At 41.1% G+C, this 26,121-nt stretch overlaps 2 protein-coding genes across 7 annotated transcripts in view; one reads left to right on the top strand and one right to left on the bottom strand.

Annotated features, from left to right (window-relative positions):
* apc2 (APC regulator of WNT signaling pathway 2) overlaps positions 1 to 18,840 on the top strand; it is a 71,350-nt gene extending 52,510 nt beyond the window's left edge. The window contains exons 8-15 of the mRNA XM_066696401.1: positions 2,521 to 2,610; positions 3,711 to 4,101; positions 4,215 to 4,322; positions 4,863 to 5,002; positions 8,109 to 8,186; positions 8,942 to 9,058; positions 9,754 to 9,968; positions 10,280 to 18,840. Of these exons, the coding sequence (XP_066552498.1) occupies positions 2,521 to 2,610; positions 3,711 to 4,101; positions 4,215 to 4,322; positions 4,863 to 5,002; positions 8,109 to 8,186; positions 8,942 to 9,058; positions 9,754 to 9,968; positions 10,280 to 15,989 (6,849 nt within the window). The 3' untranslated portion in view covers positions 15,990 to 18,840. The remainder of the gene's footprint in view (positions 1 to 2,520; positions 2,611 to 3,710; positions 4,102 to 4,214; positions 4,323 to 4,862; positions 5,003 to 8,108; positions 8,187 to 8,941; positions 9,059 to 9,753; positions 9,969 to 10,279) is intronic.
* Positions 5,167 to 25,775, bottom strand: c22h19orf25 (chromosome 22 C19orf25 homolog). Of its 6 annotated transcripts, XM_066696399.1 has the most exons (5): positions 25,491 to 25,771; positions 24,776 to 24,938; positions 22,061 to 22,215; positions 21,293 to 21,346; positions 19,896 to 20,304 (listed from the first exon to the last, which is right to left on the bottom strand). In XM_066696399.1, the coding sequence occupies exons 2-4, from the start codon at positions 24,909 to 24,911 to the stop codon at positions 21,323 to 21,325; spliced, it is 315 nt and encodes a 104-aa protein (XP_066552496.1). In that variant the 5' UTR covers positions 24,912 to 24,938; positions 25,491 to 25,771; the 3' UTR covers positions 19,896 to 20,304; positions 21,293 to 21,322. The 6 variants fall into 6 exon arrangements, with proteins under 6 accessions (XP_066552493.1, XP_066552492.1, XP_066552496.1 ...); XM_066696396.1 differs by lacking the exons at positions 19,896 to 20,304; positions 21,293 to 21,346 and adding an exon at positions 5,167 to 5,632 and having other exon boundaries at positions 24,776 to 24,958; positions 25,491 to 25,775; XM_066696395.1 differs by lacking the exons at positions 19,896 to 20,304; positions 21,293 to 21,346 and adding an exon at positions 5,167 to 5,632 and having other exon boundaries at positions 25,491 to 25,773.
* Positions 25,776 to 26,121: the final 346 nt, after the last annotated feature.

The raw sequence follows: 26,121 nt of genomic DNA, 5'->3' as shown, positions 1-26,121 counted from the left end.
GGAGCAAACTGGTAGTCAGAATTGAATTCAACCTTGAGATGACAGGATTTTTTCCTGTTGCTGTGCTGCAGCTCATTGCTTTACACTCACCTTGCACTCTAGCAGTGGGAGCCGGCCGCCCTGTGTTGCTATGCAGAAAACCGCTGCCTGCCCGTGCTGCCTCTGCTTTCATTGGCTGGGAGGTAGAGAGTTCAGCATGCGCCTGGGCATCTGGAGCCTGGCAGTACAGTGATGCTCCAATCTGAGCTTCTCATGCCTGCCTGCTTATCCTGCCTGCCTGTCTTCACCCAAGCAAAAAGCCGGCCACGAGAATAGCAATGAAGCTTCCGGGAATGCTGTTAGCAGTGAGGATTGCAGCCTTCGTCTTCCTGCCTTAGGTTTGCTTTTTCATTTTGAATGGACAGACGAGAGATTTTCCAACTGCTTTCAAGGGTGGGGAACGAAGGGTAGTGGGTTCTCATTTCTGTTTCTCAAATTCGACCATGATGACTCTAATAGCTCCCTGTGAAATTTTCAATTGTGTTTTTTTGTATGTATTTATGTTTTTTGCCTGGGGTGTGTGTGAGAGTGTAATTAGGGTTAAGCACTTAACCCTGTGATTTCCCAATTTTTGATTTGCAGGGAGGATTTTGCATTTCACCCTTTTTCTCATTTCCTTTTTCACCCTTCCTCAGCAGTAGCCGTCTAGACCAGCCCTTTGTCTGAGAGAAGTGTGATCGCTAGTGGCAACAGCTCCTAGGTTACCATGGTGATGAGATAAGGAAAGGGGAAAGTGGCAGTGCTGGTCCTCTTAGGAGTAGTGAGGGTACAAAGCGGTGTGTGTTTGTGTGTGTGTGTGTGTGAGAGAGAGAGAGAGAGAGAGAGTTTATGTGTCTTTGCATCCAGTCATTGATCCCTTTGCTGTTAAAATGCAGACAGCGAGAAAGCCTTATCACATTTATTTATTTATTAACACGTGGTCTGTTTACCAACAAAGCTTTTGGCATTGACTGTGACTTTGCTACTCATCACATCCACCAGGAGCAGCAGGCTATGCTTTCCATTTCAACTAATGACTGTCATAAACTGGAAGTGATGCAATTCAGCAATTTGCTAGGTATAATTTTGGACAGGGTTTGGAACAGTGCATTTCTGTCCCCTCTAGTTTGAGAGGCAAGAGGGGGTGGAGGTGGGTCTGATGAATGTGAATATTAGCCAACTGTTGTCTGCTTGTCTGTTAGGCCTTATTACATGTTAAAATTTCACGACTGATTATCCCTCCCCATGCTGGCTCACAGAACAATCCTCTGCCTAATTCAGTCCACTCATTGAAAATGAGGCGACTATGTGCTCGGAGGTAGTAGAATGCTATTTGAATACCCCTACTTGCATTTATCATGTATTTGGAATGGATTCCATCCCTGCATATTGAGATAAGATGACCTGCCTATTATATTGTACTTCCTTCCTGTAGATTATGTATGTTAAATTGCTTCTGTTCAACTCTCCGATACACAATGATTAAGTAAAGTAAGGTTTTGCTAAGGCAATATTGATTCTCAAGTCTTTTGCAGCAGCTATTCTCTAATATCAGACTACTGCTCAATCTATGAAATGGACGGAAATTACAGCTGCACACCATTGATGGGTTATTTGTTATTTATATTGGGGGGCAGAGGAAAATTGAAATAGAATATTAGCCAGGCAGAAAGATAGTACTAAGAGGACCTCGGGGACTATTGACTGAGGTCATTAATAAAGAATCAACAAACTGAATCGCAACATCGACTACAGCATTCAGTCCTGGATTTAAGCTGATGAAGTGTATAACTAGACCAAACACAGGTCATACATAAAGTTCAAAGATTGTAAGGTGTACAGAACATATTACCAGTGTTATTTTTGTTGCCTCACGTTAAATGACTTGATACGATTCCATAATCACTAAGATTAATTGTATGATTAATAAGAAATTTAAATTTAAATGTTCCATGTGTAGTAATGGTCCAAATAGATCAGTTACTAGATTTCTGTCTGCAACACAGTTGGGGTATATCATTGACGTCATGTAGTTGCACAACAAACAAAAAGAGTAATCTTCTGTATGATAGCATGTTCATTAGAAAAACTTGTGTCTTCCTGACTGTCCATCGATCTGGAACCCAGTTGAACTACTCTTAAACTACTATTAAACTACTTTAGTATTACTCAAATTAAATCTGGCTCTGCGTGCTCCTTGTCCTCCCTATCATAAGAAATAGTTCTTCAAGACCTCCAAACACAGTCATAGTTACTGTGGGCTGATACTGCAGATGTTTACTTCTAGGAAATGCTCATTGTTTGTTGTTTGTGAGGGAACGATGACTTGAAAAAATAATGGCTGGATGGAGGAGAAGAGGGTACCAGTGCTGTAGCCATAATTAGATATAGTGGCAACCTCATTTGATCACTCTGTGCTTGAAGAGTAACCAAGTCTAACATATGCAGAAGCAAATTCAACACACTAAACTCAGAACTCACTATAAACCCTGTTCATTTCAGATTCATGGCTGTGGAAAGCTAGCTGTGTCGGAATCTGAGAATATGGCAAACAGTTCAATTTCAGAAGCACCCAGTGACGCTGGAAGCAAAGTAAGAATGTGCTTTTTCTTTCCTCCCCAATATGTTGTTTCTCATTCTATTTCCCTAACTTGCATCTTAGTGGGGATGCCTCAAAGATCATTGGGAATCCTTATTTCCATCTCAGAGCACCAATTAGAGGTTAATACGCAGGGTCTGACCTAATCAGAGGAAAGGACTAAAGGAAATTGTGGCCAATCAAATCTTGTTTTCTGCGACAGAACACAGAGTACAGTGCATAGTGATCAATTGATCAATATTCATGGACTGACTCTGAACACCAAGTCAAGTATTTTTAACCAGATGAGCAATAACCCAGTCACTTTTCACTCTTTGTATCACAGTCCTGTTTTGCCCCCTTGTTTCAGCCAGATCAGAGTGATCAAATCAGTGAGGGTTATTATCCACATTTATTTCAAAGCAGTAAGAATCCAGAAATCACTGTGGCTCATACTTTCAAGACAGATTACTTATATTTTGATACATCTCCGGCATTAAATGGAAGGTAAGAATACATAGCTGAGATCTTTAGTAATTCACTGTCATTTAAGTTTCTGCTTGTTAAGTGTCCTACTGTATGCATTATATGAAGCACAATCTGCATACTTTCATTACAACTAGATTTATCAAACTCATTCTAGTAACATGTCTGTAAAGACATAATTACAGAATAATTTTATTTATATTTTTTACTGTTTTGTGGGCAGTGTTACTACAGGAAGTATCATGAAACGTAATGACCTTGTCCAGTTAGCTTAGAAAAACCTATTTGCTGTGTCTGTGATTGACAAAAATGGGTAATAGAACAATGGTACAGTGTTGGTGAGAGTTATGTTCACGTCACTGTTTAAATTTCATCACATGATGCAAAGTGATTAATGAAAGGCGATGTAAAAGACCTGCCATGTTGAAATGAGCCAAACCCTGAAACCTGCATAATGATTTCCACAATATAAAGATCAGCCTTTCACAACAGTGTCCATGTCATTCTGGGAAAAGCCAAGGTCTCACTCAAACTTCATACCAGGTACTTCATGTCTCAGTCTTATTCCCTTTGTATCAAGCTGTCTACTTTTAAGCATATGCTAATGTTTGCTGCCCTTCATTTCCAGGTGGAAATGGTGTTCTGGCTGTTGTCTATGTTGGCCACCCGGGACCGGGAGGAGATGTCCCGTACTCTGTTGACCATGTCCAGCTCCCAGGAGAGCTGCTTGGCCATGCGCAAGTCAGGCTGTGTCCCTCTGCTGGTACAGATCCTACACGATGCGGCCGGGACAGGAGAGGTGGGGGCTGGGGGCAGTGGGGGCTGCAGCCGGGAGGCCCGATCCCGAGCTAGTGCCGCCCTGCACAACATTGTCTACTCCCAGCCTGATGAGGGACAGGCCCGCCGGGAGATGAGAGTCCTGCACGTCCTGGAGCAGATCCGCGCCCAATGCGAAGCTGGCTGGGACTGGCTGGAGAATCACTGTGGGCCCCAGGGGCAAGAGGAGTGCAAAACCACAAGTGGGTGTGGACTTGGGAGGGGGTGGAGCTTATGTTGCGAGGGTATATGGAGGGCCACATTAATCAAATAAACTGCTGGGTAGGGTTCTCACTGTGCTGTTATTTGTGTGCAGGTTTCTCCGCTGTCCCTGAACCAGTGGAGCCCCAGATCTGCCAGGCCATGTGTGCAGTCATGAAGCTCTCCTTCGAGGAAGAGTATCGCAGAGCCATGAACGAGCTTGGTAAGTGGAATGGACGGATGAATCTCCAAAACACAGAATGCATAAGGTCCTGTACGTGAACTACTATGAGCCATTTAAATAATTCACATAATTGGCAAATAAAGTTACATAATGGGAATTGATTCTCAGTATCTGGTAGCTTCTAACCTAACTCAATTTAACAAGAAACTGAAATGGGCCTCCCCCCATGGCTCTACTAATTAAAGCCTCCTCTTTGGGCCCTCTGATTCAGACATTTTTAGTTCAAATTTAAGCTATGTTGGATTCAGCTGTCCCTAGAATTCTATAAGGTTTGCATAACATGCATAATTTCTCCCTGAAACGCAGAAGTATGCCATTTACATCTCCTGTGTGCTATAGTAGTGAGCTGAGCTGATTATCAGTTGGCGATTCTGATTTGAGGGGGTAGAAAATAAAAAAATAAACCATTCCAAACTTAAGGGAAAACTGCTTGTAGCAAATATGCCTTTGCCTCTAAAATCTGCTTTGAGAGGCTTCTGGGAATCCTGATGGAATTGCTGTTGTGTGTGCATTTGCCAGGTGGTCTGCAGGCAGTAGCAGAGCTAATGCAGCTGGACCAGGAGCTCTATGGGATGCAGAATGACCCGCTCAACATGGCACTGCGGCGCTATGCGGGCATGACCCTCACCAACCTCACCTTTGGGGACGTGGTCAACAAAGTAAGAGTTTCAGAGAGACACCAAAGAAGATTTTTTTTTTTTTTTTACCCACAGTCTAGTGGTTGGCTTTTCAGATCATATTTTGTTGATTGATTATTGGCAAGATGTTACAGTTTTACTTATTTGAATTGGTAGAGCCTAATTTATTAACATGTACACAGCCATTAAAATGAATATAAAATAACACACTTTATTAAGATAACAAGAAATAGAGATAAATATGTAGCAAATCAGACAGTCATATGTAATGTGAATGATAAATACATTTATCTAAATATAAAGACACCAACAGCGATACCTGACTGATTGGAAGTACAGTACAGGTTAAACTAAATATGGGTAGAAATTCACACACAAACACATACTTGGATTATCACACAAACGCAACTTAATATTACATTCAACACTCTATACTACCGTACAAAACAGTAAAGGTCAGAGATTATAAATGAAACATTAACAAAGTTCTCCAAATCATACAATGAGAGTTTAATATTCAAATACTTATCAACATTTCCTGAGTAAGCCAGACTCGGGTGATTGTGTTGATTCACAGTCGCATATGTTGTCCTGTTTTGGGAATGCGTCCAGATTCCAGTTCTGTGAAGTATTTTTCCTAGGATATGGTTCCTAGGATGAAGAAAAAGAAGGAAACTGGACGTTAAACTCGGGTGTTCCAATGAAGCAAAGATTTATGTTCTTGATCATTCCTCTACCACAAGATCAAGGGTTTAGTGAACAGACTGGTTTGATTCTATTCAATATGTTTTAATATTCAGTTTAACAGCTGTAAAACTAGCTGTGTATGATCTCATAGATCAGATGAGTTAAACAGGTAAGATAGCACTCAGGATGGTTTGGCGCTCTCCTGTTTACTGTTGTGTACGGTCAGGGCCGGCGCTACCTATAGGCAGAGTAGGCAATTGCCTAGTGCCTCAGGCTTGGAGGCGGGGCCTCCGTAACCGTAACATCCCTATATGCGACTGTAACGGGGCTCATTTGTGTCATAATGAGATCGTTACAAAGTGACGTAACTCGGTAAAAGTAGTAGTGTTAATCCTCCTGTGGTAGGAGTCCTAGCCTATTAGCGTAGAGGGCTTAACACTCTGCTGTGCTAGAGCCGCCGCGGAGCGGAGCGCCGCAGGTGTGCGGCTTGAATCCCGGGCGGGGAGCCTTGACCCGCATTGTTTACACCAATCCACCAATCAAGAGGGGGGCCTCCAACATAAATTTTGCCTAGGGCCTCCAAATGTCTAGAACCGGCTCTGTGTACGGTCTCTGGCATTGAAGATTTGTCCAAAAAAAAATCCAAGTTTCCTTCATATAGCATGAAAAAGGCCAGCTATTTCTTTACACAGCAGTGGAGCATCAAAAGGTGAACAGAGCAACATTTTCAAAAATTACTGCTGGTTTTAAGGTGACTACCCTGAAGAGTTTGATTGGACGCATCACACAGTGGGTGGGTGGTGTTATTCCTCATTGGTGCAGCGTGATGTTAGGACAATCCACTGCACGTTGGCTGGGCCATGGAGTGTTACCCATCATGTTATTTATGACACCCTTGCAGGACTGGATAGTGACAATTTGCTATTAAAGCATAACATGACAGAATTACATGAAGGAGTGAGGCTGTATAATCCCTCCTGGTGCTGGGCTAAGGTGGTTGTCTGGCTGGGGGCTCTTTTCTTTTTTCTTTTCCCTGTTGCCACATCCCAATATGAAGTACAGAGAGGGAGAAAAAATTGCAACATCCCCAAACAGCCATAGTTGGTTTGATAAAATGTGTACTAAATTTGTAATATCAACTACTTTGTCACTAAAACAGTATTAACCCATCCACAATATTATAGCTACAGCTGAAAGCCTGCTGCATTACATCTGAGCAGTGTTAATTTCTTCAACAAAAACTATGACGAAAAATATTCCTCAACGACCTATTTTCAGTGACGATAACGAGACGAAATACTGTGGGGGGGAAAATGATAACTAAAAATAAATGTCTTCTAATTTTAGTTGACTAAAATGTGACGAAATGAAAATTCAACACAAGACAATGGACATAAATTACAGTATTTTGCAAGGGAGCTGTTTCATTGTCTAATCATCATGCATGCCTTGACTCGGTCGCGATGTTCGTGTAGCGCAGCTTATCGCAGTTCTGCGCAGATCTGCACTGTTCCACCAATGGGATCGGTTGGATTCTGCAGATCTGCGCAAAACCACGGAAATCTGCACAACAGAATGTTACCCAATTGTACACAAGCGTGCGTTTCGCTAAACGTTGAATGCACTTGGTGTGGTTTACTGTATTTGGCGTGAAGTTGATACAGATTGTGTGAAGTTAAACACCTGTTCTTTTATATATAGCACTGGTAAGTGCGGATATTGTAATTAGTAAAGTTAGGATCTAATTGGTTAATTTGTAAGTATAGTAAGCCACGTTATGCGCTTACAGCATGAAGCGCAATTCATGATTGGCTACAGTAGAGTTTAACAATATGCTTATGCTTTTAATATCACTTTAAATATCAGACATAATGCATAATGGTGATAATGAAATAATAAAAAAAAATGTACTAAAATGTGACTAAAATTACATTGACTAAAACTAGACTAAAATGCCAGGAGTTTTCGTCGGCTAATATTAACTAAAACAAATGAAAGATGGAATGACTACAATGTGGCTAAAACTGATAAGCATTTTAATCAAAAGATTAAGACTAAATCTAAAATAACTGCTAAAATTAACACTGCATCCGAATACTGCTCTATTCAGAGGTGCAGTTCTGGAGAGGTGTATTGACACTTCACCCACCCTCCCCCCATGACAAAATCTTACTCAGAAATGATTACAATATGAATAGGCAACTCATATCATATCCAGAAATAATGGAATACATAATTATTTCCACTGTAACAGTGACGCATTTACAATGAACAAATAGGCCCATAGTCTGTAATGGGCAGGAAGAATGCTTCATTATAGCAAAATGAATGCAAATGCAGAGTTCAGCTACATTAAAAAACAGGACTTGGACAAATAATGTAAAGGCTAGGCATTTGCTGTTAAAATAGTAGACTTGATGCATTTCTTTGTATTACACAGGCCACCTTGTGCTCCAAGAAAAGCTGCCTGCAGGCTATTGTTGCTCAGCTTGCATCTGACAGTGAGGAACTGCATCAGGTATTGTACAGAAAGGCTTCTTCACTTGTTATTCCTAGGCAGTTATAGGTCATATAGCCTCAGTATTAGAAATCATGATCCTAGTTCAAAAAGCCAGGTGAAATTTGCAACCTGCTATGCGGCACAACCAACCTTATATCCATAATTTGGGATTGAACCAGGGACATTAAGTACAGGATACTGTCCACATTGGGAAATGGAAAGTCAGTATGAATAAAGAAAACGTAAAGGAAGAATCTTCACTTTGACTTGATGAGTTGAGAGGTGCAGGATTGAGCTCAGTACTTAATATGTGTGTAAAATGATCTTATAAAATCTGAAAACAAGACATCCAATATGATGTCACAAAGCATTTTTGGTTGTGTTCTGGAGACATTGAGAATTGAGAAGCTGTAAAATCCAGAATGGCCATGTCTTATCTGTATTTAACTTTTATAGGACTGTGCCAGGCATAAAACCACAAACCACTTTAGCGTGTCTATTGTTTCACATGTACCACTGTCCGACCATTGAGTAGAAAATACTGCAATTCTAAATCTGTTTTAAGAAACCAACCAAATACTGTGTCTGAGAATACATTATGTTTATATTTTGAGACTCGATTTTGATATAAAATAGACACAAATCTGCAACTGAATGTATTCAACAACCTAATAAAAAAAAAACACATTTATAGCTATATAAATTATCCTAATGATCATCCAGTAAAAAATACTTTCTCACAAGATAATACTGTCAATTCCTTCTGCCTGCAGGTAGTCTCCAGTATTCTGAGAAACTTGTCGTGGCGAGCTGACATCAACAGCAAGAAGATCCTTCGAGAAGTGGGAAGTGTGACAGCGCTGATGACCTGTGCTCTACAGGCCACTAAGGTGAGATTATAGGACTAAAGAGCTTTTGCTTGTTTCCCTTCAACTAGCTTTCTTTATGTGGGGGGGAGGGTAAGACTGTGACAGTTAGATTCTTAACAGCAACTCCACTCTATAGTGTCTGTTTAGTATTGTTTCCTCCCCTAGTGGGTCAAAAAGTAACAGTGCATTTCTGTCTAAAGTGTTATACAAGGTTTTATGCGGTGACATATGGGTTCAGACTTGTGTGTTTCCTGAATAATAATGTTATCTAAAACTACTGTTATCACAGACTCCTACATTCTGATCTACATGTACATCTTCCTGGCTAGATGATGCTGGTTCTCCAATATAGCTTCACAGCAACCTAGAACAAAATCTCCTGTGTACTTATGTATTGTTGGCACTATTGTTTTACTGTGATTTCTCCTACGCCCCCTCTACCTTTAGAATATACTTAGGACATTTTAATAGGATGTATGCTTATTTTATTTTGATTATACTACTGCACTTTTGTAATGCTTTAAATTGTATTTTGTATAGATTTTAAAGCATCACAAAATTGCAATAGTACAATGTTTCTTTGTAAACTGTAAGTCGTCCTGGATAAGGATGTCTGCCAATAAATAAATAAATAAATAAAAATACCCAATACATGTACACAAGATATCTGTTCAGTCTAAGAGGACTAAATAGTGAATTTTGCTGCTTTCTTTCAGGAGTCCACTCTTAAAAGCTTGCTCAGTGCCTTGTGGAACCTGTCAGCACACAGCACTGAAAACAAGGTGGCTATCTGCTCTGTGGATGGGGCATTAGGCTTCCTGGTGAGCACACTCACCTATAAGTGTCAAAGCAACTCTCTGGCCATCATAGAGAGTGGTGGGGGAATCCTGCGCAATGTGTCCAGCCTGGTGGCCACCCGAGATGATTATAGGTACGCCCCACTTTCATTTCAGTGGAAAATAACTACTACAGGAAACCACTTAAAATAACTTTCTAAAGTTAATAAAATGTCTTATTGAGACACCAGTCTTTCAAGGCAACAGAACTAATTAGTTACTAATGATGTGAATTAATTTACCATTAAGCAGTCCTTAGCAAATTATGATTTAAAGATTTTTCTTATTGTAAAACTAAAATCTCCAGACCTCTAGGATTCAAATTCTCCATAACCATCTTTAATAACTGATTTACTGACATCCTTGTGCTTTGTGAAGAATTTCCCCTCTTGTTTATTTTATACAGGCAAATCCTCAGAGACCACAATTGTCTACAGACTCTCCTGCAGCACCTAAGGTCCCACAGCCTCACTATTGTGAGCAATGCATGTGGGACTCTATGGAACCTGTCTGCTCGTAGCCCTAAGGACCAGGAGCTGCTGTGGGACTTGGGGGCAGTTAGCATGCTGCGCAACCTCATCCACTCCAAGCACAAAATGATCGCCATGGGCAGCGCTGCAGCCCTCAGGAACCTCCTCACCAATAGGCCCCTCAAGTACAAAGATGCTGCAGTCATCTCTCCTGGGTCCTGTATGCCTTCCCTATACATGAGGAAACAGAAGGCCCTGGAGGCTGAGCTGGATGCCAAACACTTAGCGGAGACCTTCGACTCCATTGAGAAGCAGCAGAGTCCCAAGCATCCCAACATCAACAAGCCACTGCGCCACATTGAGAGCCTGGCTAAAGACTACGCCTCCGACTCGGGCTGCTTCGACGATGACGAAGCGCCCCATGTCTCCACAAGCCTGGACACGGGGAGCTTCTCTATGCTCTCCATGTTCCTCAACTCCTCCAACTTCCTCCAAGGCCAGTCCCGCAAGAAGGGCAGTGAGCCTGAAAGAGACGTGGACCCGCAAGTTGAAGATGGCAAGAAGCTCCCGCCTGTGGATGATGAAGTATCTGTGGCAGCGGAGAAACTGGCCAAAAAGATCACCAACACAGTGGCCAAGATTGATAAGCTTGTGGAGGACATCACCATGCACACATCATCAGAAGACAGTTTTAGCCTTAGTTCTGAAGATCACTTTGTTGACTGGCACTATGGATCAGATGAGCTCCACGAAGCCAGGGCTAAGTCCTGCTCCCCCTGCCGTCTTTCAGACACCAGCAGCTTTGCCCGTCGAGAACGCCTCAGCAGGGCCCATGCTCTCCTGCGGCTCAAGACGGCTTATACCAGTTTATCTACGGACAGCCTAAACAGTGGAAGCACCAGCGATGGCTACTGTGGCAGCAAAGACCAAGTCAGGCCCTCTGCCAGATCGGCCACTGTGCAAAGGCGTCCCAACAGGTTGGATTTAAAGGTGGCCCAGCAAGGCTATATGGATAAGGATGACCAATGTGTTCCAACAGAGACAATCCAGAAAGATGTGAAGGAGAGGGGCTCTGAGAATAGTGGTGAAGTGGGCATGAAAAGCCGGAGGAACATAGCTGAAATTGAGAAAGTCCAAGAACCACCACCAACACCAGCAACTGTCAAACACTCTGAAGCCAGTGTGCCCACTATAAAACTCTCCCCCTCCTATCAGCATGTTCCCTTAATTCAGAGTGTGGCTAAGTTTGGTGTTCCCAGGAATCCCATTTCCTCTCAGGCAACTCAAGGGGTGAGGAGACAAGCCTGGATCCCCGCTGTACCAACAACTGGGAGCATAACCAAGATGTCTCCAATGAGCTCTGCCCGGAGCCCTACTCTTGGGCAGCTAGAGACCTTACAGAAGTACTCGGTTGAGAACACACCAATATGTTTCTCTCGCTGCAGCTCTCTATCCTCACTGTCCTCTGGGGATGGAGCTCTGGATGGGCAGAGTCAGAGTGAAAATGAATTAGAGAGTGACTCATCACTGGAGATAATTGAAGTAGAAGAATGTGATCTGGATAAAGGGCATGAAGAGAACTTGGAAGACTTCAGTGAAGGTCAACCGGTGGCCCCAGAGTTTGTCAGCACCACCAGCCCTACTTCCCAACCCATTGAGATCCCCTGCCCTGCCAAACGAGAAAAAGTCTTCCTGAGGGGGGTGTCTCCTGGCAGACATGAAGACATGACCCCATCCAGTTCTTCTGAAAACTACATCCATGAGACCCCACTTGTGATGAGCCGCTGCAGCTCTGTGAGCTCTCTTGGTAGCTTTGAGTCACCCTCCATAGCCAGCTCTATACAGAGTGACCCGTGCAGTGAGATGATCAGTGGCACCATTAGCCCAAGTGATCTACCAGACAGCCCAGGCCAGACCATGCCCCCGAGTCGCAGCAAGACTCCTTGTTGTGTAGACCCGAGTGGTCAGGAGACCCAGACTGGAGGAGGACAGTGGGAGAGTAACCTCCGCAAGTTTATGGAGATTGCCGACTTCAAGGAAAGGTTCAACTTGCCGCCAGACTTGGATACCATGATCTACTTTACTGTGGAAAAGCCCACCGAGAACTTCTCATGCGCCTCTAGTCTCAGCGCCCTGCCTCTTCATGAGCATTACATCCAGAAAGATGTGGAGCTCAAGCTGATGCCCCTGCTCCATGAAAAAGACAACCCTACTTTTAGCACAGCAGAGAGAGAAGAGATGGGGGAAGAGCACCATCTATTTGGGCTTGAGAATCAGGGAGATGGATATGGGGAGGGCAACTCTGATGATGACATAGAAATCCTTAAAGAATGCATTAACTCAGCCATGCCTTCTAAATTCAGGAAGGTTAAGACTTCTTTGATGTCTAGCCTCTCTACCCAAGTCCTAAACTCACAAGCTCGAAAGTCTATGCAGCTGCCTGTCTATATGTTACTTCCTGCTCAAACCAATCAGATGTGTGCAGGGAGTAAGTCTGGAAGGCCTGATAAAGACTATTACCATGACGATTCCTCATTTACTGATTCACCTGAAGGCACTCCTGTGAATTTCTCAAGCACTACATCCCTGAGTGATGAAACACTTCAATACCCAGTAAAGGAGGAGAAAGGCATGAAGGACTGGCGGCCCCGAAGAATGGACAAACAGGACCTTATGGCTTCGCAAGCAAAGAGAATTGATGATCTCCGTTCCTTCTCCCAATTCCATAAGCCTGCCAAACTGCTTGGTCAGGCTGACACAGTAACTAACCAAGTAAACCGAGTTATCAAGAGAGTAATGCCCACACAAGGAGTGCAGCTGAACAATAAAGATGTAACAGCCTCCATTGCTCAGCTCAGAAGTAGAGAACATTCACCCAGTCATCTGATCCAAAGACGGGAGCAGAGCCAGCAAAGGAACATGCCAAAGCTAGACCTACCCATCAGGAAGCAGAGTGGAGAGATTAACCAGAGCCAGAAAACTATTTATGGAGAATATGTGCATGGTAACTTGGCATTTCAATCTATGCGTCACACAACACCCACTGAGGAAGCCATTTATTGTTTTTATGATGACCAGGTGGACACAAAGAGAGAGGAAGAAAGGATTACAAACACTGGGAGAAAGCAAATTAAGGAGGCTAACAGGAATCTTTTGGCACATGCTGCAGCCAATGCAGAGAGGGGCCTTAATCTCCAGTCAAGGCACAAGGGTGTGTCTAATAAGATAAAGCACAATCTGATCATGGATGAGACACCACCTTGCTATTCCCTGAGTTCCTCTCTCAGCTCATTGAGTGATGCTGATTTGGACGAAGAACAAGGGAAAGCCCAGCAGATCTGGGTAAAAAACAGGCATCACATGGCTTCAATTCAGACCCGTGATGCAAAGAATAGCCGCAATCAGAATGATGAAGACAGCTCACCCAGCTCAGTCAGCCTCGACTCAGAAGATGACTTGCTGCAAAAGTGCATAACCTCAGCTATGCCTAAGCAGAGGAGGAGGCATTCGGCAAGGAAGAGGAAGGCTGAGAGGAAACAGAAACTGAAGAATAACATACAGAAAGCCATAGAAGGCTGGAACTCTGCAAGAGACCAGGAGAGTGATGATGTGGCATCAGATAAAGACTCAGACCTGAACAGTGTGGAGTGGAGAGCCATTCAGGAGGATGCCAATGCTATTGTCACACGACTGCAGGCTGCATCAAAATCCAGAGAGCTTTCTTCCGAGTCAGAGTCTGTCCTTTCTTTCATGTCTGGTGTGTCTGTTGGATCCAGCTTTCACATCAACCCAGAGAAGGGTGACAGGAGCAAACACATCAAAGAGCAAGGTAAGGGTAATAAAATGGCAGATGGCAGAAATTCCAAAGCCCAGCTAGATTTTGCCCAGCGCAAGCCTGTGCCAAGTTTACCTGTGGTGTTCAGGGGGAGAACAGTGATCTATATGCCAAATCCCAAAAAGGAGGTCAATAGCTCACAGAAGCCTACTCCGAAAAAGATGTCACCCAAGACTGAAACTCCAGTAAAGAACCCAAACCTGGCCCAACAGAGGTCAAGGAGCCTGCACAGATTAGGACAGCCTAGTGATTCTACTGAGCTTTCCTTACCTAAAAGAAGTTCCACACCACCAGCCAGGATGACCAAAAGTACGTCTTCAGGATCATCCCAAACCTCCACACCATCCCGACAGCCACAAAAGAAACTAACCTCTCCCTTTCCAAACAGTAAACAGATTCCAAAGAAAGAAACAAAGCCAGTGAACAGCCTAATGGACAAGAAATCAAACCCAGCTTCTGCTCAAAAGTCCACCAATGTGAAATCTCCAGCACACAAAAAAACACAGAAGTCACCTGTCCGAATCCCCTTCATGCAGACTCCTTCGAGACAGTCTATGCCTTCCAGGACTATATCCCCTTTGGTCACCAACCAATCATCGCCAAGCATTAGCAGACAAAACACACAACTATCAGGGAACAGAACCCGTCCTGCCAATCGTCTGGAGCTGGTCCGCATGACTTCTGCGCAGTCAAGTAGTAGTGAGTCAGACCGAAATGGTATCCTGAGGCAGCTGACATTCATCAAAGAATCTCCCAGCATGCTAAGACAGAGAAATGAGGTTCCCTCTTCCAGGTCTGTACCTACCTCCCAGTGTCCATCTCCACGTAAAACACGTTCAGGAGCCCCAGCTGTGTTTCTCTGTTCGTCACGCTGCCAGGAGCTAAAGGGTGCTGGACAAGGACAGAGACAAATGCAGACAAAAGTCCAGGGGCAAGGAACTGTCAGCCAGAATGCAACTCTCTCTAGAGCCAGTTCTAGTGACAGAAGCTTTTCGGGGACCCGTCCAGCCAGGAGAACCAGCTCCGAGAGCCCCGGCCGACTCCCTGAGAAGAACATTGCTGGAGCTTGGCAACGGGAGAGAGCGACCTTCAAGCGCCACTCCTCCTCTCCTCATATCAATGTGTTGAAGAGGGCCACCAGCCCTTCCTCTGTACTATCCTCCTCCTCTGATTCCAGTGGGAAAGCAAAGAGCGAAGACGGCAGTAAGACCCAGCAACAAAGACAACAAAAACAAGGATCTCGAGCAAATGGACAAATTACTTGGAGGAGGATTCGGGATGAAGACGTACCTCACATCCTAAAGAGCACCCTCCCATCCACTGCGTTACCACTGGTGCAGTCTCCAGAGGGGCAAAAGCCGATGCCTCCACTGCCTGGGAAGCTCCCAACCATCATGCTGCCATCAAGGAAAACAAGTGATGCCACTGTGCAGACAGAGGACTTCACCATAAAAAAGACTAACTCCAGCACTTCTCCCACCATTGAGAAGGCTCCAGACTTCAGTGAGGAAGTAGCCAAGGCAGTTCTCATAAGAAAGATCAGCACAGCTTCCAGCAGCAGTGCGTCCATCCAAGAGGGCGATTTAGCAGAAATATCAGGATCCTTTAAGAGCCACAGTGGCCCAGCTTCTGCCCACTCTGTTGAAGGGCACAATGGGGGAATTGGTCACTTCCGTCATAGCTCTCCCAGCAAGGCTGTAAGGGTCACGCCCTTTAACTACATCCCCAGTCCCATGGCTTGTGGCTCACAGAGTGCGCAAATCCGTACCCCAACACTCAATGAAAAGCCAGGTGAAAAACTTGAAGCTTAAGCAACAAACATTTCATCTTTGAATTAAGATATCTAGGTACCAACTGTGCTCCTGAAATTTTACACTCAGGTGGTTTTCTGATATATCAACCCTTTTACCTCTGGAATTTTACATTTCCAATATGTCTCACTGCATCAGGAATCGTTTGTCTTTTAGGGTGCACAGAGGTAACTTCAAATCAAAAACCTAATGCATATGGTAGAGATAGTGTGGTGCAAAAGGTAGATGTGGAAGGCTTCCCTGACTGGACTGCTGACTTTCTGCTGTTATAAGCTGGTTCTGGACTTACTTACATTGAGGACCTAACTGAAGGTAAAACAAATTGGGTACTTTTAGAGATGGTCTGAAAAGAGAAATTGGTATCCGAATACTGTTTGAGGTGCACATTTTTTGTACTTTTTATATTTGTACATAAAACTTTGCTTGTTAGAAGTATTAGATGTATTGTGTAAGATAAAAAAAAAAATAGGATACAGAGATTCAGCAGTCAGCCATTCCCTGAGTGAATAAATATTCCCAGAAAATAAATATGCAAATCTCATTAGTCAGCACTGCGATTGGGTGCTTTCCTATCTAAACTTGTATATTCAAGGACTCGTCTACTACAGAAGGAAGAAAAATAAAATGAAGCAACTATACTTCAGTTCAGACTGTTAACCTGTATAACAGAGACATGGAATTAATGGATCGAAAAAATCATCAAGAATAGCATTTCTTAAAACATGTTAAAGGTTAGCCTTTCACAAGAGACTTAAGACTGAGACTATTGACACTTTCAGCCTTCACTTTAAAAATCAGCTACAGGAATATACACTGAAACAATCTGCACTGCTGGAATTATATGGAACCCTATCTTTCTTGAACAGTATTAATTCCTTCCTTGTAATGGATAAGTCCCTGCTAGCTTCCCATTGTGCAAAAAGCCTAACCTGATGACCTAGACTGCATGCTGAATATACACCAACCTGTACGCACCAATTACATTTTGTAGATGTTGGCTGTCTTTCGTTCAGCTGCACTTTTCAAGGGAACAAAATGTAAATCTCTGTTACATCATTGTATTGACAATTATTTTGAAAATGAAGATATCCTTTTTCTTTCCAGCAATTCTTATCGAACCAGTCTTTAATGACTGTAATTAATCCTGCTGGGTAGCTGTAATGAATTCTGCTTATCGTATGCTCTGTTTCATTAGTGTTTGCCTCTAGAATCAGGTAATGCTCAGCTATTATCAAGAACAGGAAAATATATATAATTTTGTGGCTAGATGCAAGAGGCTACTGCAAGATATACAGGAGTGATACAGGTAATATTGTGTGCAGGATAATAGTAAATGTATTCACTACTGCTTTTATATAAACAAGCATACTGTATTAAGATGTTCACATGCAGAATTGTGTCCAGAATGCGGTTTTGTGGAAAGTCTGAAGATTGCATTCAAACAGTGGCTGTACAGACACACACAGTCCTAAATCTAAGGACAATTTTGAGATCAAGGAATTACTTGATCATTAAACCGTTTCAGTTCAGATGCTTCTTGTCTAAGAGATTTCATAACTATTGAATTAATACGTAGCATTGTATAATTTTGCAACGCGTGTTTTAACGTAAAGGTGACTATTACAGCAAACAACTATGCCATAGAAAATATATATTTACAAGTTCATGCTGAAATCATATGAAAATTTTACAATGCATTGTCATTTCATGTTAAAAATACGTTTTTTTGTTTTTTTTCCCAGGATACTTCTGATTTCATGCATCAACATTTCTTGAATGTTCTTTTCTGACTAGTATTGCATACATTCTTATTTTCCATTCTTATGTGTTTGTGGTTACACCTCAGGCACCTTTATGAGAAAGCTCATTTAAGTGACAAAGCTAAGGAATTATTCCCTCCTGCTTTCCTCTGTGTTAGGAACATTAACTTTTAACAATTGCCTGGCATACATTTCAACATTAGCTGCAAAAAACTGTAGGGGAGTCGAGACAAAATATCAAGGTTAGTTACCTAGTAACAAAGAAAACTAAGCATAATGGAAAATGCTTGACATTATTCCAAACATTTACTCATACTCACTTGTGTTTCTATATACATTTAGTATCTTAGGTAAATAATATTAACCATATACTTCACTACTGACCACATTTCCCATCAATTAATGATTTCCTTCAATAACCCTTTTTAATTCATTAACTGCTATGTAAGGCAAAATCCACAGTATAGCATTATCAATGTTAGTTGCTTGATGTAAAACATGTTAGACTAAGCAGCTGCTTCTAGTGTATATACATTCTAGGTCAAACTTAGCATTTGAAAGATGACCTCCCTGATCAACACACAAGAGCTGTTCCAAATAAGGTTTCTCTTTGCTTTTCTTTTGAAGTTACAGCAATTTAGTATGGCACACACAATATACTCCCTACCCATGTGAAAGTGCTTTTCTGTAACACAACCTTTACTCCTATGCTAGAGAGGTACTGATATGGAAGGCAAGAGAAGCTATTTAGAGATCAATGGTTTTATTTTCCAATATACAAATTTAACACTTATCACCATTTCAGTATTAAGAAGAGAAATCTGACTTGAATGTAACTGATGGTGGGAGCCTGCAAAGGTACAGCATTGTCACAATGTGAACAGAATCTTAGCACTAATACATCCAGTCAAACAAAAACTAAAAAAGATACACTCATTCTCTCATTCTGAAACTATTTTTGAGTTTGGCCTGTATACATTAGGCTTTGGTTCATAAATCACAGGAAGGCTACCAGATTTGTGCTGAAAGACAAATGGTTAATGTATTGTGTCTGAAGAGCAGGAATCCACAAAATAAATGTTTTCATCCAATCAGCCTTGGAGTACTTTATTTGCCACTGTGACACAATCGTTGAGCATTTTCAGTACTTATGTTCCACACTAGCACCACTATTACGCTGCAATCCTCAAATAGCTTCCGTAGTAGTCTGTATTAAAGGAAGATGCTTAAGGCTCTTTAAATTAAACAAAATGACTCAAAACTAATTATTGTTTTTAGACAGAATATAAATGAATTTCTGTGCCTTTGAGTGTACATAAATATGCCTTTGGGGGCATAGGGAGTGGGGTCCAAAAGCAAATTCAAGAATACAGGAAATGCATCATCTTTTTCCATTGGGTATTCCTTTGATCCAGCTCATGGAAATTACAGAAAGATAATAAAATGTAGGTCCACACCTTTAGCTATTTTAAATGTGTTCTAAACCACTACAACATACATCTGAACTGCCAGCTCCTATGAAATGCACAAAGGTCACAGAAGCACTAGCCAAGACTGGATTTTATTCTTTAATAAAAACACTGCACTGATGGAAAATCTGGGCCTGGTACCCACTGTAAAAGCACCTTGGTACCCAAGGTTCTGTTTGTATAATAAAAACACAAATTAACAAATAAAAATATATTTCAAATTGATATAAAATCTAATATTTAGGTCCTCAATACAGAACTAACTAAATACTAACTAGAATTATCTAAATTCTGTAATTATTATATGTTACCTTTTTCCAGGTCTGTTGATTTATGTAGCCTTTTCAGTAAAACAAAGTTTTTTCATCATATTGGTGATGCATATAGTTTTCTACAGAAGTGGTGCCAGTTTGCCATTGCTTCTATCCATACACTATTTTAGACATATTAGATGGTGTTACACTACTTTATTGAAGTATAGTGTTTTTCACACCAGAAGTTCAGGATTGAAAGGGTAAACTTGACAAAATTAAAAAAAAAGATTTTCATACTGGAAATGTAATTGTTTCAATCTCTAGGTGTATACAAGGGTGGCAATACATCACAGTAGAAAAAAAAAAAAGGTACAAGAAAGGTTAATTTGGTTGTCTGTGCTGGAAGAAAGATTGAGTCAACAGCTCTATTCAGAATTTATTATGTGTGCACGGGAAAAACAGCAAAACACAGAACTGTACACGGTAACTAGTGCATTGTACATTGTCTTAACATTACTTTCCTTGTTTTAAAGAATGCACGCCATTAATAGTAACAGTTACAGAATTCCAGGATCACAGGACAAAAAGGACTGAGGCAGAAAAGGATTTATTTTTTCCTCCACATTGTCTTACTCTGTTTATGTTCTTGTTAAGCAAGTACTAACTTATCAAGAAAAGATTACATCAATTTACATTTAAATTATGTATATTACATCAAATAATTTGCTCTCATTGTTCACATTTTTTCAACAATGGCATAATACTCCTAGATCATTGCTAGCAGTTTGATGCATTTCTTGTTTTACGAGATGCAGGTTCTAACTCCATGCGTCTACAACAAGGTAAGAAACAAAAAAAATATATTAAAATCTTAAAAAATGTAAACCCAAACACAAAGGTAACTGTAAAAGAATACAACAAATCTTGTTGCATACCTTCTATATAAATGTAGATTTATAAAAAATATTAGATTTATGCTTAAAATGTATATTTAGTATTACATAGCACTACACCTTTCCAGAAGATAATAAAAACAGGTATTGTTGTGGAAATGGTTACTTTATTTTAGTTTCAACTGTTAAAAGGTCTTTATTTTTTTATAATTTTATTTTGCTATTTTGTTATGAAAGAGATGGCAGAACAGAAAAATATCTGCAATTTAGAAATGGAACACCGAGGTTGGGGTCTGGGGGCCGCCTAGGCACTCATTGGGGTCCAGAGGGAACCTTTGCTTTTTCAAGGGTGTACAAACCAGATTTACTACCAGGAAAATATTAAATGCACACAAAATTATATATAAAATACTGAATACATATACTTTACAAATACAAAGTAAATTAAACAAATGTAAATCCCTGTATATACAAAGAACTTGGCAAGTCTTTGGAGCACCATTACTAAAGTGACATTTACCTTTATCAAATCTTTCAAGTACATTAATCTTTGTCCTTAAATGATTAGCCCCTCCCCATTCTTGTGGGATTCCTTTACAGAGGGAGGAGGGAGATTACATACTTATTTCTCTTTTAATTTTTTCCCCACAGAGAATGCAAAATGAAACTGTGGCGATACTCCACTAAATAATTGAGGATGCAGAAAAGAAGCCACACAAAATGGGGTGTTACTGTACATATATCACAAGCCACATTATAAACAAACAATGGGGATGCAGAAGTCCTCTGCATTTCATTTCCTGACAAAAAGGTAACTGGACCCCCAATGTACTACCTGGAAGACTTCCTGGCTGGAGACTAACATGAATAGCTATTTGCAGGACATTTTGTGGATTTCGCATGAGGTGATCTGTATTTACAATTTACCTTTACATGTACTCCAGAAAATCCAAGTCTTCACCATGCAAGTTTATCCTTGACCTGTCAATTTATGTTGTAGAGATGTTTCCCAATACATCCCACTTAGGAAATGCAGTCAGACTTTAATTTTACATCTATATTTATGTACACTCAAACATAAGATCCTTCACACCATGTTTATTTCGTCAGTTAAAACCAAATGAAAAAGCTCTTTGCCTTCCCATAAGTTTTGCTGTCAATATAATAATATTCACATACAGGTGAATGATGAAAAAGATCTTAAATGTGCTGAACAAGACAGTTTTAATTAATAAATACAAATATTAAACAAGACTTTGTAATGAATACATACAAATGTTAATTATGACAGGTTAGTACCTTCATTGTTGGGCACCTTTTCCACACTACTTTGTCAAACACTACTTTGTCAGCTTCAATTTTAAAAGATTCATAACGATGAAGAAATAAGTCACAAAGAACAATGCATGACAAATTATATCACTGGCAGCACAGACAGCTGTAAAAAGTAATAATTGCACATTAAACAAACTGCGTATTCTGAAAGATGTTCGCAATTTGGCATCACAAAACTGTTGGCAAGTATCTGGATTGTGGCGTCGTTAATTTTATCCTAAAATACAACTATGATTTTAAAAATAAGGTAGATGTGGAGGGTGGACTTTGCTTAAACTACATGGTAGTGTGGTTCTCAGATTCCAGTACCCAGGTATCCAGGGTTAGGCGAGGCATGTCTCACAGTGCTCTCCCCTTTACCTCAGCCACACTCTGTTCCAACCTCTCTCCTGCCAGGCACAGTTCATCCCTCTTGGTAGCCAGCTCTCCTTTCGCCTGCTGCAGCCTCTCATTCAGCTCCAGGTACCTCTGGCTCTGCTGGTACCGGCTCTCGACCACACTGTCTGCTGCACGATCTTTCAAAAGGATGCACAATTTTGTAAACAGGGGCTAAAGCATTCAAGTCACAGTTTCTGGAAAACACTGGAGCAGTGGTGCCTTTTGGGGTCACACTACACGATTTCTACAATCTGACCCAATTTTGTGAACAGTGGGCAGCTCACAATTAATGACTATTTTGCACTGAATGTATGTCTTTTGTGTCATGAAGGAGTGCACACTACACGATAGCTTAAGTACAGGGGGTCACACACTTCACGACTGATCTGAAATCCTTTGTCGTGGGGATCTCCGACACAGCCTCTAAACTTCCCACGTCTCGCAGAAACACATGTGATCCATCCAGAGAAAAGGTAAACAAACACGGACGTGGACATTTACAGGTCACGTCTGTGTAGCACAGATCTGCAGAAATCCACTGATCTCATTGGTGGAGCAGAGCAGATGTGTGCAAAACTGCGGAAAGAACGCGACCACAAGCCGATGTTGCCGTTTATGTTGGTTTTGTGCAGACAAACGCAAAAAGCGGAGAGAAAAGAGGATGTGTGTGAAGACATGACTGGGGAGGCGAGGGCAACTCTGTGTGAGAGCTGGAGGTGAGCAACACACAGGCTATATCCATCCCACAGTATGATCATCACATTGTAGGGATCGGTATTTTGCGCAGACCGGGGTCAATTACACATACTAATTGGTATTTGTATATGAAAATATTATTTTCCCTGCATTATAGTATTTTAAAATAACCTGCCCCAAAACAACCATTGGTAGTTGAAGTATTTTAATAAATACTTAATGAAAATCTTATGCTGGGGTCACACTACAGGTTTTAAGATAGATTTGAGCCTGGTTTGGCCCACAACAAATTGGCACTGATCGTCACGACAAGTAGCCTGGTCAGGGCGCGTCTCCGCAACCGATAGTCGTGTAGTGCGAGACAGGCTGAGATGCAATCGCTTGCCCTGCGATCCAATTGTAAGCTTGTTGGAGCCCCTACGATTTTATTAAACGTTTAATATTTTGAACTCAATCAGCACCAATCGTGGAGGGTGATGTAAATCAGCAGCCAATGAGAGCTGAGCTGACTGAAGAAAAAAAATGGGGAGAATAAGATTTTTTTTTTTTTTTTTTTTTAAGTGGTATTGTTCAAATACAGCCCAATTAGAAGCCTGAATGATGCAGCAAATTGACAAAACATTGAGTGACAGTGAGTGCAAATTAAATAAGAAAACCTAACTCATGTATCAGGTGGTTAAGTTCAAGCATTTTTTTAATCTTGAGGCATTCCATTTACAAAGCAGTAAGCAGGATAAATTTGTCACAGGCACCCAACAGAAATACTTCCAGCAGGTTATTTTGTGCAACTATATCCATTAAAAAGGAAAGTTCCAGTGCTTAGTTCTATCACAAAGTCATGCAATGCACTGCCACCATATTTTCTACTTTGCAGGGAGTATTTAAACTACAGCCAGGTCACACTGTCACTCAATGTACTTTAAGGCAAGCAAGGGTGGAATTTCACTACAACAGAAAATCATACAAAATTTGAGCACAAAGAAGCTGCAGATTAATAATTATCTACATATTTACAATCATGTTTTATTCCTTTCAGGGGAACAAAATTTGTCACAGTTTTAAATAACAATCTGTCAATATTTTCAACAATTTTCTTTTTCTGACAATAATTAAAAAAAAATCACTGGATCCGAATTGGCAGGCTAGTGAAACTTTGTGCGGGCTAGTGCAACTTGAGAGCCACTAGTCCTGCTGGCTAGTGGGAAAAAAAAAGTTAAGATCTACCCCTGTTCATACAGCACATTATAACTCCATTTTATTAACATAATATTGCATTACAATTCCTGCTGGGCAATAATTCCTGTAGAGCTTTCAATATATTCTCAGTTAAACCTATAACCTTTCAACCGACACTTTGTACACTGGTTCTTATTTTAATTATGTTTTTTGTTAGCTGTGGTGTCAATTTCACCAGTGTACACCAGAGCATTATTATTAGTAAATTACATTTTGTCAGTCAAAAACAAATACGTAACTATTTGATATGTAAAACAAAACGATTAGTGGTTATGAATCGAGTTATGAGTAGTTCAGTTACAAAAGTAGTCAATACATTGTGATTGGCACATTTTGTACCCCTATGGTACCATCCATAGTTAATCCGTAGGTGGAGCAGGACTAAATTAGTCCCGGTCTTAGTCTCCTCTAGAGGGCAGCAGCAGTGATTTTGGTGTTCGTTGACACCTACATAATAAATATCTTCCCCACTATGTGGGATAAAACCCACAACCTCAGGTTCGTAGCTGTGTTTAATTTTAACCACTACATCAGCACATGACATAAACAGTAAAGTGTCCTACTAACGCACCAGGGTGATTGACAAGCATTAAAAAGAAGTTCGTTTACAAATGAAATTGAACGATCACTTGGCAAACAGCGCAATACATTTATTAATTGCACTTTGTTGGGACCCAAGCTTCACCAGCCGTCGCCCCCTTGGGTAAAAGTCCAGGGCCGTTTTTTTGTCCAGTCCGCCCCTGGGCAGAGGTAATAAGGAGATACCTTGAGGGGCGTCCTGAAGAACGCTGAAGACGGGGTCATTCGGGGTTGCTTTGCCGAGGTCTTCCAGGATTTGTTCCACAGACGGCGGATCAGGACGGCTGGGCAGCACCACTCGCTTTTTACTCTTGGAGCTCATTCCTCAAGCCAGCAGTCAAAAACAACACTAAGGACGTAAATCAAATCCTTTATTTGCGAATAAAGTTAAAGTGTACAGGACATGTTGGATCCATTTAACTATTCTGTAATATATATGGAGTTAAAACGCCATATATAATTATAATAGTTAAATTGAACAACTATAGACACGGTCTGGGGTAGTATTTTATTCTCAACTAAAGGCATCGGTTTTTTTATCTTACTTAACAGCAGTGCATTACATTTTGCTTTTGCATGAAAAGTGACCCCAATGCGGATTTTCAAAACAGGATCAAAACAGATGCTCATTGTGTACGAACTCACGATAACTTTATTGTGGGGAAATAATACCGGTAATGACTGCATTTTCAACTACTGAATATTTTTAAATGCTGATTACATTTTTTATTTTAGATTTACGCGAAACATTATCAAGATACGACTTCCACTGAAAGCTCAGTAATGTAATGACTTTAATGAAAACGGGTATGTAAAACACTGCTTTCACAAACTTACTTTCAGCACATTATTTTCACTTCCTTCATATAATAAGAGCAATACTAATAACAGATTGTATTACCTGCTAACGTTGAAGTTGCTTATTCTTGCTGTGCACGCCGTCTCCAAAGACATACAGCAAGAGCCACATCAGATGCTGCGTGCTCTTCCTGGTCACATGACAATAACAAGCCTAACGAGTGATCACGTGATCGAGGCAAAATGACTTAAAAACTGCAGATCGTGTGGTATACCTGTCCACGTTCGCCAATATAAGAAGTCTCAAGGGGTACTGCGCCTCACTAGACCCGCTGTATGCTACAATCAAAGATCTTCTATTTAAATAAGATAGTCAACCCCCCCTTTCCTTCCGTCTTTGAGCCGCAATGCATTATTGGAGTCATAACGACTTCCGGTGGCGCTTTTCTGTCTTTAAAATGGAAAACCTGCTTCATTTCATAATCAAAGCTTAATTAACACGATGCACCTGGATTGTATTACAGACACCCCCTTCTTAACGCATACGAGTTATGATTTCAACCAGCAATGTTTTCACCTGGCCTGACGAGCGCTTTATGACCGAAGTGCTGTCTCTAGCATTGCATAATAATAATAATAATAATAATAATAATAATAATAATAATAATATTAACAATAACAACCCACACGCTCTCTCTCTCATGTTTTGACTGACAGCCGTCTATCGCAACCAA

The sequence above is a fragment of the Amia ocellicauda genome, chromosome 22 (assembly GCF_036373705.1).
Source record: "Amia ocellicauda isolate fAmiCal2 chromosome 22, fAmiCal2.hap1, whole genome shotgun sequence".
NCBI lineage: Eukaryota > Metazoa > Chordata > Actinopteri > Amiiformes > Amiidae > Amia > Amia ocellicauda.
This window is presented reverse-complemented; position numbering and strand designations above follow the sequence as displayed.